This window comes from Pygoscelis adeliae, unplaced genomic scaffold, assembly GCF_000699105.1.
Source record: "Pygoscelis adeliae isolate BGI_AS28 unplaced genomic scaffold, ASM69910v1 Scaffold429, whole genome shotgun sequence".
Lineage (NCBI taxonomy): Eukaryota > Metazoa > Chordata > Aves > Sphenisciformes > Spheniscidae > Pygoscelis > Pygoscelis adeliae.
The window spans coordinates 488,380-503,789 of record NW_008825561.1 but is presented as its reverse complement, the minus strand read 5'-3'; the positions used below and the strand labels follow the sequence as shown (position 1 = coordinate 503,789).

The following is a 15,410-nucleotide window of genomic DNA, read 5'->3' as shown; positions in this document are numbered from 1 at the left end:
ATCCAGATGACGTAGCAGGTCGTTGACCGCTTCCTCTTGGATTATGGGGGGTTCATCCTGCTCGCCATCCCTGTTTTCCAGCTCAGGGCGCCGAGTACCCTGAGGGTAACTAGTCTGATTGCTAAAGACTGAGGCAAAGAAGGCATTAAGTACCTCAGCCTTTTCCTCATCCTCGGTGACAATGTTCCCCCCCGCATCCAATAAAGGATGGAGATTCTCCCTGGCTCTCTTCTTGTCATTAATATATTTGTAAAAACTTTTTTTGTTGTCTTTAACGACAGCGGCCAGGTTGCGTTCTAGCTGGGCTTTTGCCTTTCTCATTTCCTCTCTGCACGACCTAACGAGATCCCTGTACTCTTCTTGAGTCGCCTGCCCCTTCTTCCACAAGCGGTAAACTCTCCTTTTTTTCCTGAGTCCCAGCAAAAGCTCCCCGTTCAGCCAGGCCGGTCGTCTTCCCCACCCGTTCGTCTTATGGCACACGGGGACAGCCTGCTCCTGCGCCTTTAAGACTTCCTTCTTGAAGATCGTCCAGCCTTCCTGGACCCCTTTGTCCTTCAGGACTGTCTCCCAAGGGACTCTCTCAACCAGCATCCTGAACAGGCCAAAGTCCGCCCTCCGGAAGTCCATGGTAGCAATTTTGCTGCCTCCCCTCCTTACTTCACCGAGAATTGAGAATTCTACCATTTCATGGTCGCTAAGCCCAAGACGGCCTCCGACCACCACATCTCCCACCAGTCCTTCTCTGCTTGTAAACAGGAGGTCGAGCGAGGCACCTCCCCTGGTAGGCTCATTTACCAGCTGTGTCAGGAAGTTGTCTTCCACACACTCCAGGAACCTCCTAGACTGCTTCCTCTCTGCCATGTTGTATTTCCAGCAGACGTCTGGGAAGTTGAAGTCCCCCACGAGAACAAGGGCTAGCGATTGTGAGACTTCTGCCAGCCACTTGTAGAACGCTTCATCCTGGTTGGGTGGTCTATAACAGACTCCCAGCAGGATATCTGCCTTGTTGGCCTTCCCCCTCATCCTTACCCATAAACACTCAACCGTATCATCATCACAATCGTTGAGCTCTAGACAATCGAAACACTCCCTAACATACAGGGAGAATGTTTGAAACAGAATAGATGAATATGGCAAAACAAAAAACAATTAAAAAAAAAATAAAAGGCTTTAGGTCTAAAACAACATTAAACAACAAAACCCACAAGATATCAGCAGAATATAAAGTTTACTCATGTAGTCACTTGAAACAGCAGAGCAGCTTTGTTGGCATTATGCAATTCTAGATCTGCCACCCTGCTGTCCCTATCTGTTTAGATGATGGATGAGGGGTCCTACTATTCCCCGCTTGTCACTGGGTGACCAAGGAGAGAGCCTGAGAGCTCAAGGTGAATTGGAAAGAGCCTGAGAATTCTTCTTAAGGAGAATTGCAGAATCCAATTTCTGAGGATCTACCAGGCTCCAGCCTGGCTTGCTCATGAACTAGCCAGCAGCAGCCCTGCTATTTTGGAATAATCTCTGCTAGCTACTGTGAGGGGTGGAACCAGCAGAGCTTCACTGTTTCAGCCCGCACCGGGTGAATTAGCTGGAGTACAATGACTGGGACTGATCCAGCTAGACCAATCTGAAGGCAGGAAGGAAAAGCAGCCCACTAAGACTCCTCCAGCCTATTCAGAGGTAAGAGAGAAAGCTGAGCGTCCAGAGAGTAACATTGAAAGATGGAAGGTGAAAGATAGATCTTTAGGGGATTGCCTTTTAAGGTTAAAATAATGGCACTCAACAGGGTACACTTGTGAGCAGAAGATGACAGCACATAGAAAGTCAATAAAAAAAAACTGAGAGGGTGAATAATTTTGTTATACACTCTATACAGGACTCAGAAGGCAGTGAGCAGCTGCACCCAAACTAGTTCTGAAATCTCCAAGTCTGACAGCTTCATAGAACTCCTTTTTGCTTACAAATCAGAAAAGTATCCAACTAAAGCCAAGCAGTAGGAAAAAAGAGGTAAAACTGAGGCTTCAGAAAGAAAAGGAGAGGGAAGAGAGAGGAGTGAGAGAGGAGAGCAAGAATTTCTTACCAAGAACCAGATTCCAAACTGGCTCAGGAGGCGTTGGTCATGCTTGTCATCATCTTTATTATCAAAGTCTGTGTTGTCCAGAGAGTGATGGGAAGAGGAGAGGCCCATTTGCCTCCTGCGGTTGAGTTCATACTCCCTCTGCTCAGCATGAAACTCCGCTTCCTTCAGCAAGCTATAAAACAAGCTTGTGGTCAGTGAATGCAGCTTTCCTGCACTGGATACAGGTATCTGATCAAGAATAACTGGAGGTTAAGGCATCTGATTCATCATTTTCCTGAGAACAGTAATAAAATAACATCAAATTCTAGGATTCAAGGCTGATTTCTTCCATGAGGACAACACTCACAGCTGACCAGTACTCTAACGGAGCAGGAATTCAGCGCCCCTGCTCTGAACTTATCCTGGCGAAATTAAAATCAACTTGCACAAGATTTGCAGGCAATGTTTACATGAAAGCCTGATCCTGCTTTACATATTGATGCCCCATAAGCTGCTGTTATTACCTGATCACAGCTTCCACAGTACACACAAGCTCCTCTGCCCCACACTCCCGGGTATTGATAGGGGGTGGTGAGGTCTGATAAAGATGGGTTTCTGCAGCTGCCCCAACTTCACTGCTGTGATGATTCGAATGGCATCTTTTACAATAGCGCACTGGCCTGTTGCCATGGCGGCCACAGCAGCCCGCTGAGAAGCACGTGACAACAGCTCTTCTGACATGTGAACTACAGTTCTGGAAAATAAAAAAAGATTTTATCAGGCCACAAGTATCAGGAAGCGGAACTGAAAACAGGGGTGACAGTCAGCACTGGGGAACTGGCTCAAGTGTTGGTCATTTCCAAAATCACTATATATAAGCACAACTGTGTGCTAACTCCTGATGCCAAGTGTCACTGAACTTCCAGAAAGATGAGCTCAGGCCTAAATGCTGGGCCTGGACTTAAAGGTCACGGTTGCTCTTCTTTTGGAGCAGATCAAACCAACATTTAAGTCATCAACCTCAACTTTCTGGCTTGGAACAATCTCTAGAATTTACAGTAGTTCTCTTAACCCCTGGTTATACTTCAGAATGTCTTTTTAAGTTACATGTAGCAACCAGCAGATCCTTAGGAGTGTAATCAATTGTGCCACATCAGTTTATGCTATGTAAGGATCTGCCTTATCATAGGTAACCATCCAAGCCTCTGAAATATGCGCTACCTTTATTTTTGCCACCTGGAAATCTGGCCTAACATAAAAGCTTTCTTTACCACGTAAGATCTAGAATATGTTATACACTGTATTCCTCATTATTAAAATGTTATTAACACACACTAGCTGGTATGTATTGCAAGCAGATTCTTTTTGTCAGCAATCTTTTTAGAGCCAAGCACTGAAGACTTTCAGTCCATATAATTTTAAAAATATACAGTTTACAGTAGGATTTTTGTCCAATTTAGGATTAATCCAAGACTTCAAGGAGATGAGAAGATATAAACATGTAGATTTAAAATTAATCTCTTGCTCTATCCTCTTCATAAGCAGAGTTAGAGAACAAAAATGGAGCTCAACTGTACAACTGAATTGCTTTACTAATTGCCACTTCAACAAAAACCTACAACTCAAATCAAACATCAGCAGTTTTAACAAAAAGAAACCTTGCTACTGAATCATTCCCATTCACCAACAAATGCATTCATGGATAAATTGTGAAAATTTGGAATGGTACAAAAAAGAACGCACCACACTGTAATGGAATGACACTACACACAACATCAAATCATGCCCCATCACACAAATGACTGAATCTTACCTTCTTCTGACATATAGCAGAAATTTCAGCTGTAAGGGGAAGGCATACAAAACATCAACACAGAATGACGATCCTTCTGTTCTACTATGGCAGCCATGGGAAAATGGACTTGCTGCAAGGAAGTCTGAGGCTAAACTTGTGTTTCCACATATTATTGAAACCTCTAAGCCTGTTGGACTGCATGAGGTGGGACACTGTATACTTAAGCCTCCTGGCTATTTCTACGCTGAAATTAATAACAGCGTTGGTGCATTAAGTGTGGTGCGCTCTGCATCCTGTCCACCTTCTATCTATGCTTCTGCCTCACGGACAAACTTGTAAGAGCACACCTGCAGGCACACTACTGTGGCATGCTGTAGGAGACATGGCTCAGATGTGCCTACACCGCCTGTGAAAGCTCGCAGGATGAAAGATTAGTCAATATGGATGAACAATGTAGAAGCAGCCACTATGTCTGTGGCCCATATCTCCATAGCAAAATGTTTGCAGATTCAACCTGTAAGCAGTAGCTATTCAGTCTGTTGCCCTGGCAACATCTGATTCAGTAAATATAGGTGGCTGAGTAAAAAGAAGTATTTCCCTTAAGTAAATAAAACATTCTTAATCTGGATTAGATTTCAACTAAAAGGAGACAGCAAAAAAAAAATCTGCCCTGCCTAAGAATTTTCAGTTTGCAGAACAGAGAGAAAGGGAGTGTCTTTGTTCTGTCCTTGAAAGGGTTATTTTAGAGAATATGTGACTGTCCTTATAAACCCAGGAAATTCTGATTAGTCTGTCAACAAGCTTTGTCTGCATTCTGGTAGATAATAGAATATCAGGCTCTCTCACTGGCCAAAGGACAATGATTGGATCAATGACTGGATGATTGAGAAATATTTTATGTCCTTTTCTGATATCCTTTAGAGCCTTCTGTTCAGAATAGATTTTCAGAAGCTTTAAGAGCTTTCGAATCAGACCCAGGTTACCGGAAGAACCAGCCCCCTTTTTTGGACACCAGTGTGGGACCCAAATACTTTTAAAAAACTTGGTCCCAACTGTGGATGCTTCAAGATTTGAAAATCTGTTCAATTGCCTCTGTTTCCTCACACATAAAGAGTTGCATAGTATTTCAGGTTGAGATTAGTCAATTTTTCATAGTACTTTAAGGACATTAAGCAGTGTTAAGTACAAGCTACTTTAAAATAGAATAGAATGGAGCATTTCAAGTAATACAGATGCAGAAAGATCAGTAAGCATAGGGTTGTACAATTATTAGTTTGTACCTACCCTTAAAATACCTCTTACCTTGTGGTAGAAGAACATCAATCAACCATTCACTGTGATCCCTATAAAAATTGTATATCTAATTAGCTTTCCATTTTTTATTTATATATGCATTTATTTTTGCACAGAGGAAATTTATCTAAATTAATGTGGTAGGACTGACATTATTCTGAAGCTGCTTTTTTACAAATGTAGTTTTATAAATTTCAGGCTGCTTTACATTACCACTCTTTGTTGCGCCTGTCTTATTGCAAATTACCACTTTGCTGATGTTGATCCACCATGTTCAAGGCTTTCAAAAAATTACTTTAAGGCATAAATTTATCAAATTAAAATAGTGTGTGCTCTGAAAGTCTGATGGCAAAGAAATGATAGTGAAGAATAACAGACAAACATAGGGAAAAAAAATGTACCAGTACCGTTTTCTGTGAGTCTCCTTAGAAGCTATGCTTCTATCAAATTCAATTACTTTTTCCTGCAGCTTTAAATCAATGATGACTTAAAAATCTAAGGTGAGATGTAATTGCTTTTCCTACAGCTGGTGTGACATAAAGGTGTCTTAAACTGTGGACAAAAAAACCCATGTAGCTTCTGAACTACCTGTAACCTTGTCCATTTGAACTAATGATTGGAACTCCCCATAAGAGTTAGTAGACCTTGTAAAGTAATGCAAACCAAATTAGCAATTTAAAAAAAATAAAATTAAAAAAACAAAAAAAAGAATAAATGAGGTTAATTCATCTCAGGCTATATTCCTTCCAGGTACTGGACAAGCCTAGACCAATTTCAAGTCTTCACTCTGCTGCTTCACAGCATACCCTAGAGAATAATCTGAAATACATGTTACAGAAAAGTAATGAAGTCTCTGTGAAAGAGCTTTCATTGTAATGTCCTGCTTTTAACGACAACTAAAGGATGAGGAGAAAAAAGTTTCATAAGCAAAAGCTTGCACATTAATAAGGTTCCTCTATCATAGTCAATGCATCCCACAGTATCTATTCATCCAGAGATCTTAACTTTAAAATTCACTACTGTTCAAACTAGATGCAAATGCCTATCATGTGGGGTAAATTTCTGTAATCCTTATTCATACTGAGTGGCAGTGTGCTCCGTATATTTCAACAGTTATCTATATAAATTATATGCTAATCATACTGAAATAAAGCATAACTCCAGAGTTCTGAACTCTGGAGTCTGACTATACCTGATCATTTTCCAGCTCTTAGTTTACCTACCCTGCAATTCTCTGGCTGCATTCTTCACAAAGATATAGCGGAGGTGGCTTATCACCCAACGCCACAGATAAGGATGGGTCAATGCACATCTGAAACAGAGAAGGAAAAGAATTAACACATTTGTTCATTGAAGTTCACTGAGAAAGTTCAACACATCAATGCTAGGACATACAATATAACACAGCTTTGATAGGTGTTGAGAGCATTTAGCATTCTGAAAGATGGTACTCTGCATCTGGCAGTAGGAGCTCAAATTATTTCTAACAAAGAGAGGGATGTAACTGAAAACGAGAGCCTATGGGAAAAGAACAGGACATATTTCAATATCAGTGCTATCACTCTCTGAAAGACAAGTATGTTTTGTGTTACACGTTTACACTGCATAGTCAGACTTACTTTTTCTTTTTTTCCAAAGAGAGTCACTTAGAGGATCCATTGCTTAGGACAAGGTAATGCAAAAGTCTAGATTTTTCTCTCTCAGTAACACCTCTTTCAGCAAAATCTCATTTTCAGTCATCATAGTTGTTAACTATACAGCACAATTCCAGTGACAGAACGAAGACTATGGACCCGCAGTTCCCTTGGCAGCATAGGTCCAAACTTTGTCTTTCATTAGCTTTTATCCTTCCACATTAGCCAGTTACAGAAAGGTTACATACACATTTGTTATTTTGTACTATTTAAGGAAAAGCTGAACAGTAGTACGTATACACAATACACTTAAATCATAATGTTTCTTACTCCATTCAAGTGCAAAATCTTATTTATAAAGACAAATGCCTCTTTGAATGTTTCTCATCTTTGTTAACCAAATTTACATTCATCTATTCAAGAGACAACAGGCTGCATTTTTCTGAGTGATGACTGATCAAGACTGGTTCTGTCAAAGTTAAGATAAGAGATCATTCAAAAATATTCAGGTATTTCATCTGCAAAGCTTGGAACTGTAAATTTCATTGGTATTTTGCTTTACTCAGTAATTAGTCTGAATGTAGTGATCACTACAACATGAAGCAACACCTTCCAGCTTTTTCTCCTATGAAAAGGGATCATGGAGAATAATTGGAGTAGGCGGGAAAGTGGTCCCTTGCGGGACTTGTGAGATAGGGCATAATGGTGACACCTATCAAGTGTCATAGCCTGTGGAAAAGGCTTACTGAAGAACTGTTTGACTAATGTAATTATGTTAGTATATGAATTGATGCTAGGAAAATTGGTTGTATCTACATATTTAACTAGATACAAATCGAATTAGTTAGTACACCTAACAGTAGTATGCTCCGGACTTGGGATGCTGTTCTTGCCTCTGCCATCAAATTGCACTATGATCCTGGTCAAGCCATTTTACTTTGTCACCCTGCGTGTGAACAGGAAAGATATCATTTACCTCCCTCAAAGAGGGCTATAGAAGAGGTAAGTAAAGCTTTGTTGCTGTTTGCTTTAGGACACATTCCAAGCAAAGGATCACAATCAGGGTAGGTGCATTGTATGACCTCAATCGAAATACCAAGGTGAATATGTACCTATGTAATTGACATAGTTTCCTGTATATAGCAATATTTGTGCACATATTTACACACATATATGTGTTCAGAAAAATATTTACATGGATTAGCCAGGAGCCAGCTTATAATTTTATAAAGTGCTCTGCAACCATCCTCATGTTTAATATCAAGACTTGGCCCACAGTTGTTGGAGGAAATATTCCATTTTGCTTTAGGCAGCCAAAGAACATATTCACAAAGTTCTGGCCCCCTTGCTCTCGACGGGCTTTGCTGTTCCCTTAGCTCCTGCTCTTGGTCACCTGCACACAACCAGAGCATATGGCTGGGGTCAAAGTGCAACCTCCCATCCCCCAGATAGTTGCGTTTGACCCCTGAATAAATAGCAGTACCTTCACAGCTGGTTTGTTAATCGCATTATGGCATTCAATGTGCTGGCAATGAATAGGATTCCAGGCTGCAAAACCAAAACACAGCTGATTAATAAATGGAGAAAATATATTAATATTCTTTGTGTCTAGCGGTATCAATTAAGAACAAGATCCTCTTGTACTAAGTACTATACAAATATGAGAGAAGACCTAGCCATTCCTCAGGAAGCCTCATAATTACAATAAACAATCTAGAATATATATGCCTACTGACTTGTTTGGGATATAATTATGAAATGAACCATGAACTCAGCGAAGAAATGGAAAAAGTAAGAGGCAGACATCCCCGTTGTAGACCCTTCCTGATCTCACCAACACCTTGAATTAATTAATTATCCTTCCACTCCAGAGCAGGATGGTAGGAGTAGCTGAGTAAATTCAGTAACATTCCCAGGCAAAATGGAAACAGCTATGATAAAGAAAAAATAGTCCAGCCACAGAAGGAGCCTTAGCTTTGTAATGACAAGAAGTAAACAACAAACAACTGCAGTTAATGCTCATCCCATTCTGGGATACATTAACAGAAAATTTATATATAGGAAAATTATTCCAGTGTTAGTAACGGTTCACACGGAATATCATGCTTAGTTTGCAGACCTGCTTGCATGAAAGAGGTGATGCAGAACAGTACAAGAAGAATGATTTTTAAAAAAAGTCAAGAAAAATCTATCAACCCTTCAAGGGAAGGCTTTAGAACAGATCAGACAAACATGAATCAGGAACATTCAGGATGTACTTGAGTTGGTCTAGGGGGTCTTCTATGGTCTCTTCCAATCCTTCGTTTTTATTGCTTAAAATGTCGCATTCTCGTCCAGAAATTTTGAAAGTGAACAAAACATATCCCATATAACAGAGATTATTTGAAACAAGTTGAGACAGACAAGCAGGAAAAGCAAGTCATGAATTGCTGCTGGACAGTCCCCACCGTAGAAGCACAATCCTATCAGTATCATTGGGGAGTTTGGTGGACAGAGGGCTTTGTACCATCCGTCTACTCAGCTCCAGCTGCATTGCTGACTTTGTCTCTCATTTTCACCCTATAGTCAACCTTGAGAACTTATCCATTATACTGACTGCACCTGACATCACCTGACTTTTTTTTGACAGTAATAGCCAGATAAGGAGTCTTAGCAACAGCAGCAGTGATAGCAGCTGGCACAACAAAAGCAACCAAAGCAATAATTGAAAGGAACATAAGCCAGAACCCTTGTGACGCCAAGAAGGCAGTTTCACGGATGATTTGGAACACTGTATTTATTTCTTCTCCTGTTCTGGATTAGTTAGTATCGGGAGTAACACAATATATTTGTTAGCCAGGATCACAGTTTTTATTTTTCATAACATCTTCTGAAAATACAGAGAAATGGATATTGTATATACTTACGAAAGTACCAACTTATCGAATAAAAGATTTCAAAATACATCGTAGAACTGCAAACATGTGACATTAACACAATTCTGATCATTTCCTTTACATTTATTTTGGCCTATACAAAAACAGCTGCACTGACCTGTGTACTGCAGTCCTCTGTACTCACTGATTGCTCCAGGGGGTTTTAAATTGGGCCAATAGTGAAATAACATTTGTACTGCTGGAGGTTTAACTTGAGATGGTCCATAGGCTATCACATATAGCAAATCCTAAGGAAAGACATATACAAAATGTTTATTTTGCAAGGTAACAAAACACAATTAAATATATATTACTTGTGTTCAAAGATACCTGAACACACAAAATATATACATTTCATGCCCTACCAAACATCCTTTGTACGCTCTTACAAGTAGATTAGATGACTAACTTCAACATGTTCACAACTGGCTTCTGAGTTTGACCAGAGCATCCAACGGCTACCACCCACCCTGCATAGTATACTAACATATAACAAATGAAGGCTCTGTCTAGCCATGGAGCAAAAAGAGGTGTGATATAGATAAATAACTGGATCCAGATCAGATTCAGGCTAAGACAATACTCACAAATAGTCCTCATAAAAGTTCAGTCCCACATGAACTAAGAAGATTGGTCATTATTAGAATTTCTGCTAATTGGAGCCACAACCACATAGTATTTAGGAAATGGAGCTCTGCTCTACAAAACATGGAGCTGCTTCTGTAAACTAAAAATCAGAGGGACCTTCCTCTCTATATCCAGTCCTCCTTCTGGATTATGAAGATCATTTACAACTTCTTGGCACACAGTCAGTTCAATTTTCAAGCCATCTGGTTTTCATTACTATCCAAATACAGTCATTTCCACGAAGTATATATGATCATAAACTTACTTTCCATACTTCTTGCTTATATTTCATGAGGCATTCCAATAATTGGCAGTGATACACTGAGAGAGAAAAGACGGTATAGACATAATACTGAAATGGAAACTCAAGTTACAGAAGTGACATAATTAGCTGATTGGCTTTGCTTTGTCCATTCAAAACTCTATACCTCATTTAATTACTTTTTATTTTAAAAGGTTTGCTGAAGAATCATTGCCCTGAGTGTCATCACAAAGATTAGAAATTAAATATTAGTAACTTGTTTCTGTCAAGGAATGCAGGAAGATAATGAGTATTATGAGTGTACAGCTTTTTGTACACTCCATAGCAATGGAGTTCTTTTTCAAACACATCTAGTTTAAGCATACCTGCTAATTCACTTAAAATTTGTCCCTCTGGCACAATCTAAAGCTGTAAATGGGTATCTTGTCATTCATCTTGAGGCAGTAATGGAAGTCACATGTAACAATACATTATTCCCATGTATACCAAAGGCTATAGGAGCCACTCTGTATCAAACAAACATTAGAGCCAAATGAACTACTTTATATCTTTGACTTCCCAAAAACCACAGGGCAACGTTTTCCTCCAGATGGCTGGAACATGGAATTCACAAACAAAAATAGAACATTTCATGAAAAAAACTAACTTGTGCGAGTAGCTTGTAAAAATGGTGTGCTGCTTTTATTTACCGCTGTGAACTACATAAGCATGATGTAACACTTCTCATATACATACTGCAGTGTGAGGTTCCTCCCCACACACACCATCTACATAAAAAGGGAGATAGTTGACTATCGTGCAATGTAACAGCTCCCTCAGGTTAAATTTTGTTTCAGTTTGGTTATGTGATCCCACTGATTTAACTGGGACTGCACCACAGTGAGAGGGAATGGCCTTGTGTTTAGATATTTATAATTACATTTAAATTCATTATAGTTCTGCCGAGCCTGCAGCCAGCATTACCCATCTTCTTTAAAAAATAGTATCAGTTCTGAACTTGGTGGGATATGAATCATAGTATAAAACAAACTGTTACTATGAATTTCTATAGTCAAAGTTAGTGGTGATTTCTCTCCAACACTGATGTTATATATCAACACTATTTTCTGATGTCAAGCAAGAGTAGATCAGAGTCTCCAACCCTGGGCCAAATCCTATTTCTTCATCACAATGAGACCTCTCATCTACATAATGATTACCTCAAGCATGATGCTCAGAAATTCCAGTTTTGACTAAAATCACTTATTTTTCATTCTGTGTTGGATGGTGAGACAGATTTTTCCCATCATCTGAACTTTTCTGATTGCATTTGACACAGTACTTCATAACTCATAGTTTAAGAGAGAATGATACCCTGTTGCATGTTTACACATACCTGGGTTTGATGTGTACTGCATTGCAATCATTAGCATTGATGATGCAGATAGATTGACATGTGCTGGAACACCTTCTCTTTTTGAGGACCCCACTTGAAAGAAAGGAAAAAAGAAAACATTTTCTATTGTATAACAAGGAAAATTAGGCAAGAATAGCATATAACTGATTCCAACTGATGCAAATAGAATTCCTAAGGTCCCACGTCATCAAAAAAAAAACAAAACAAAACAACCAAACCTAAAAAACTAGAAACACTCTGTATTGGAGGGGGTGAAACCCCTTTTCTGCTGGAAGAGGAAGATGACTAAGAATATAGTATTGCTTCACAGAGTGCACACCTGGTTTTCCAGATCAGTAAGATTTCATTCTCAGAGCTGCATCAACCAAAGACAGTGATCTCAGGCACTCTCCTTCAGAACCCCCAGACTGGTCAAAACAGTGTTACTGTGCACCTATAGTCAAGTGCACCTAGGGCTTGGATTGTAAGAGAGGTAAGGAGGAAGTGGAGGGTAAAGAAACAAGAAAAAAATTGAAAGCCTGCTGTTGAGGTATACTGATGAAGGGTTGGGGCTGGTGGTAGCTGCTGGCTGCTGGTGTATGGCACAGATTACTTCTCAGGGAGCACATGGTATGAGTTCAAGCTGTAGCTACCTACCAGAAAAATTAGTCCTCCTCATTATGTGAACTGTGCTAAGATAATGATAAACAGTAGCACTGAAGTATAGCAAAGCTGCTGTAACTTTGACTCTGCACATAAAGTGGCTAGAGTTCCTTCTGGTCTCCTACGAAGTGGTAACTATTAAATGGTATACTTGGAAAAACCCTGCAGAGCGTAGGTGTTTATTTGCTGAACTATAACATGGCAATATGGCTTTGAAGGCAACCTCCTACACAGAGATGTGGCATGTATCTTGCCCATCCTCACTCACGGCACTTTCCCAAGCCTGGCTGCCAGGACCCAAATACCGAGCATTTGGGATAGAAGCACAGAACTGTAGCTACCAGTTCAGTGAGATGCTTTCATCCCTCCCATCTGGCTCCCCAGCTGCTTACACAATCCCTTGCATCCTCCCTTTCGGTTTGATTAAAGCTGAACACTAGGGGAAGGAAAGGTTCTGCACTCATCTTGTAAAGGGGCAGATCATTCCCGGTGGGGAAAGACTAGAACACTAATTAAAAGAGCACTTGACTGGAAAAGAAGGAGGGAAGGGAAAATGGACAATTTCTCTCTTCTATCTGGTACTTCTCCACATGACCCAACATTACCATGGCTCTCTTTGTTGCACTTCATTCATGCTTTTTTTAATCTCATCCACACACATAAGAGCCCCCACATTATTACAGCAAGGTCTGTTTGTATGGATTTAAACTGCAAAATACTCAGCAGCTCTAACCTGGCAATTAAAATGTGGCCATCAGCAGAAAAGTAGGACACAGTACTAGAAGCCAAATTTCAAGAGCAGCAGACTGGTTTCGTAGAGAGATCTAAACAAAACTGTTTGAGGAAAAAGGCAGCATGATGAAGGTTGCTCCCATGCTCTACATGGATGCAATCTCTGCCAAGGGCAGTTGGGTAATAGTATCTATTTAAGTAAACCAAGAATTTGGCTCAATCAATTGTTTTGGAAAACAGTTTTACAGATCTGAAGATAGACAGGAAAGGATAAGTCACCTACATCAGCTGTTCTTTAACAGGTAACAGTAATGGAAGAAAAAGGAGTTTAATGCAACATTCTGTACTTAACCCAAAGAGGACCTATTGCACATATGTATGAAACATATCTTCGCAATTTTCATTTGCATTCTGTTATTAGACCTGTCAAAGGTAACAGAGAAAACATCATGGCAATGTCTTACAAGGGACTATTTTACATGGGGAAACTGAGGTACAGAAGAGTTAAGGGATTTCTCCAAGATCACTGACTGGTAGAGCCAGAAAACATAGGTGATAAGTTTCCATAAAATCTTAATCTCAGAACACTGGACCATGCTTCTTTCCATGTATTAACAGCACCTTCTACATGCTTAAATGACATCGGTGTTGATCTATGTACAAAGTTGTTCATGTTTTTCCACAAAGGTCTGGAATACAGATAAGGAGGAGACATTCTCACAGAATCACAGGACGGTTGATGTTAGAAGGGACCTCCGGTGACTGTCTTGTCCAACCCCCCTGCTCAAAGAAAGGCCAGCTAGAGCAGGTACTCAGGACCTTGTCCAGTTGTGTTTTGAGCATCTGCTAGGATGGAGAATCTGCAACCTCTCTGGCAAACTGTTCCAGTGTTTGATCACCCACACAGTAAAAGGCTTGTTGGTTAAAACTGACTTTTAATATTGGTCCTAGTGCTTCCATCTGCAGAACATGGTTAAATTTCTCACTACTACTGAAATCCCATCAAGCTTTTTATCAGGTACCTAGACAAGCATTCAGAACATACCTCAGGATTCACATTCTGCAGGGATTTTGAAATTGTTTAAAGAAAAAAGAAAGAGGAAAAAAAAAGGTAGGCACTGTCAGACTCAGTCTTAACACACTGATAGGAGACATTACAGGCACAGCCATTTGGTACAGAACTTAAAGAGAAAATGCTGAGAAGAAAGGGAAGGAGAAAAATCAGAAATTCATCACATCATTACATTGCGAAGAGTCATTCTTGTACATTCGGATTTAGTCCAGATGCAAAAGTTATGCATGTTGCTATTGCATCTATCGTTTCAGGAGCAGTTCGTCCATTGATTTTGTATTCAAAACCTGCACTGCTGGCATCAAAAGTTCTACGAGTCTGAAAACAGTGTATTTCTTAAAGAAGCTAAACTCTACCCTTTAAATGAAGGAAGAATTCACACAGTAACAGAGCATAATAAACAAATAAATTACAGAATTATTTCCCTTTGAAAAGTAGTCACATGGAATTATTTTACACACATAAAGTAGATTGATGTCCCATTACAATTCTATAATAGATCAAACTTTGACTCCTACAGTCCGATACTATTATTATAGCAGTGCACCATGTTTTCTGAGACATAACAATACTAGAATGAGTTCTACTTACATATAGCCATAGGCAGAAAAGATGTGCTGAGATACTCTACAATATCCTTGTGCAGAAATGGAGGAAAGGTAGCTAGTGTTGAAATCATTGTATAGGGTAAAGTACTCAGAATATCATCATTGAGAAAAGGAAGTAAGCATGTAGTAGTGTAAAAAATTGATTGCCCAAGATCTGTTGAATAAAATGAAATAAATACAGAATCATTACAATGGAAATATAATTATGACTATGTACTTTTTATTTTATAAAACTATTAAAAAAATTACATTTAAATTCACGTTTTCCCCTCAAAGTAATTTGGGAAGTTAATCACTATAGACAAGAGATTTCACCTATCATTTTTAAGCCTCTCCTAAAATACAGGGAAACAGCTGTTCAACAGTACTCAGAAGAGT

The 15,410-nt window shown here is 39.6% G+C and overlaps 1 protein-coding gene across 1 annotated transcript in view; it reads right to left on the bottom strand.

Annotated features, from left to right (window-relative positions):
• The window catches only part of LOC103923928 (protein unc-79 homolog), a 113,706-nt gene extending 98,603 nt beyond the window's left edge, over positions 1–15,103 (bottom strand). The window contains exons 1-10 of the mRNA XM_009332368.1: positions 15,016–15,103; positions 11,958–12,050; positions 10,586–10,641; positions 9,812–9,941; positions 8,262–8,326; positions 6,368–6,456; positions 5,154–5,194; positions 3,870–3,898; positions 2,581–2,810; positions 2,078–2,249 (exon numbers count right to left, since the gene is read on the bottom strand). Of these exons, the coding sequence (XP_009330643.1) occupies positions 2,078–2,249; positions 2,581–2,810; positions 3,870–3,898; positions 5,154–5,194; positions 6,368–6,456; positions 8,262–8,326; positions 9,812–9,941; positions 10,586–10,641; positions 11,958–12,050; positions 15,016–15,103 (993 nt within the window). The remainder of the gene's footprint in view (positions 1–2,077; positions 2,250–2,580; positions 2,811–3,869; positions 3,899–5,153; positions 5,195–6,367; positions 6,457–8,261; positions 8,327–9,811; positions 9,942–10,585; positions 10,642–11,957; positions 12,051–15,015) is intronic.
• Between the last annotated feature and the right edge of the window lie 307 nt (positions 15,104–15,410).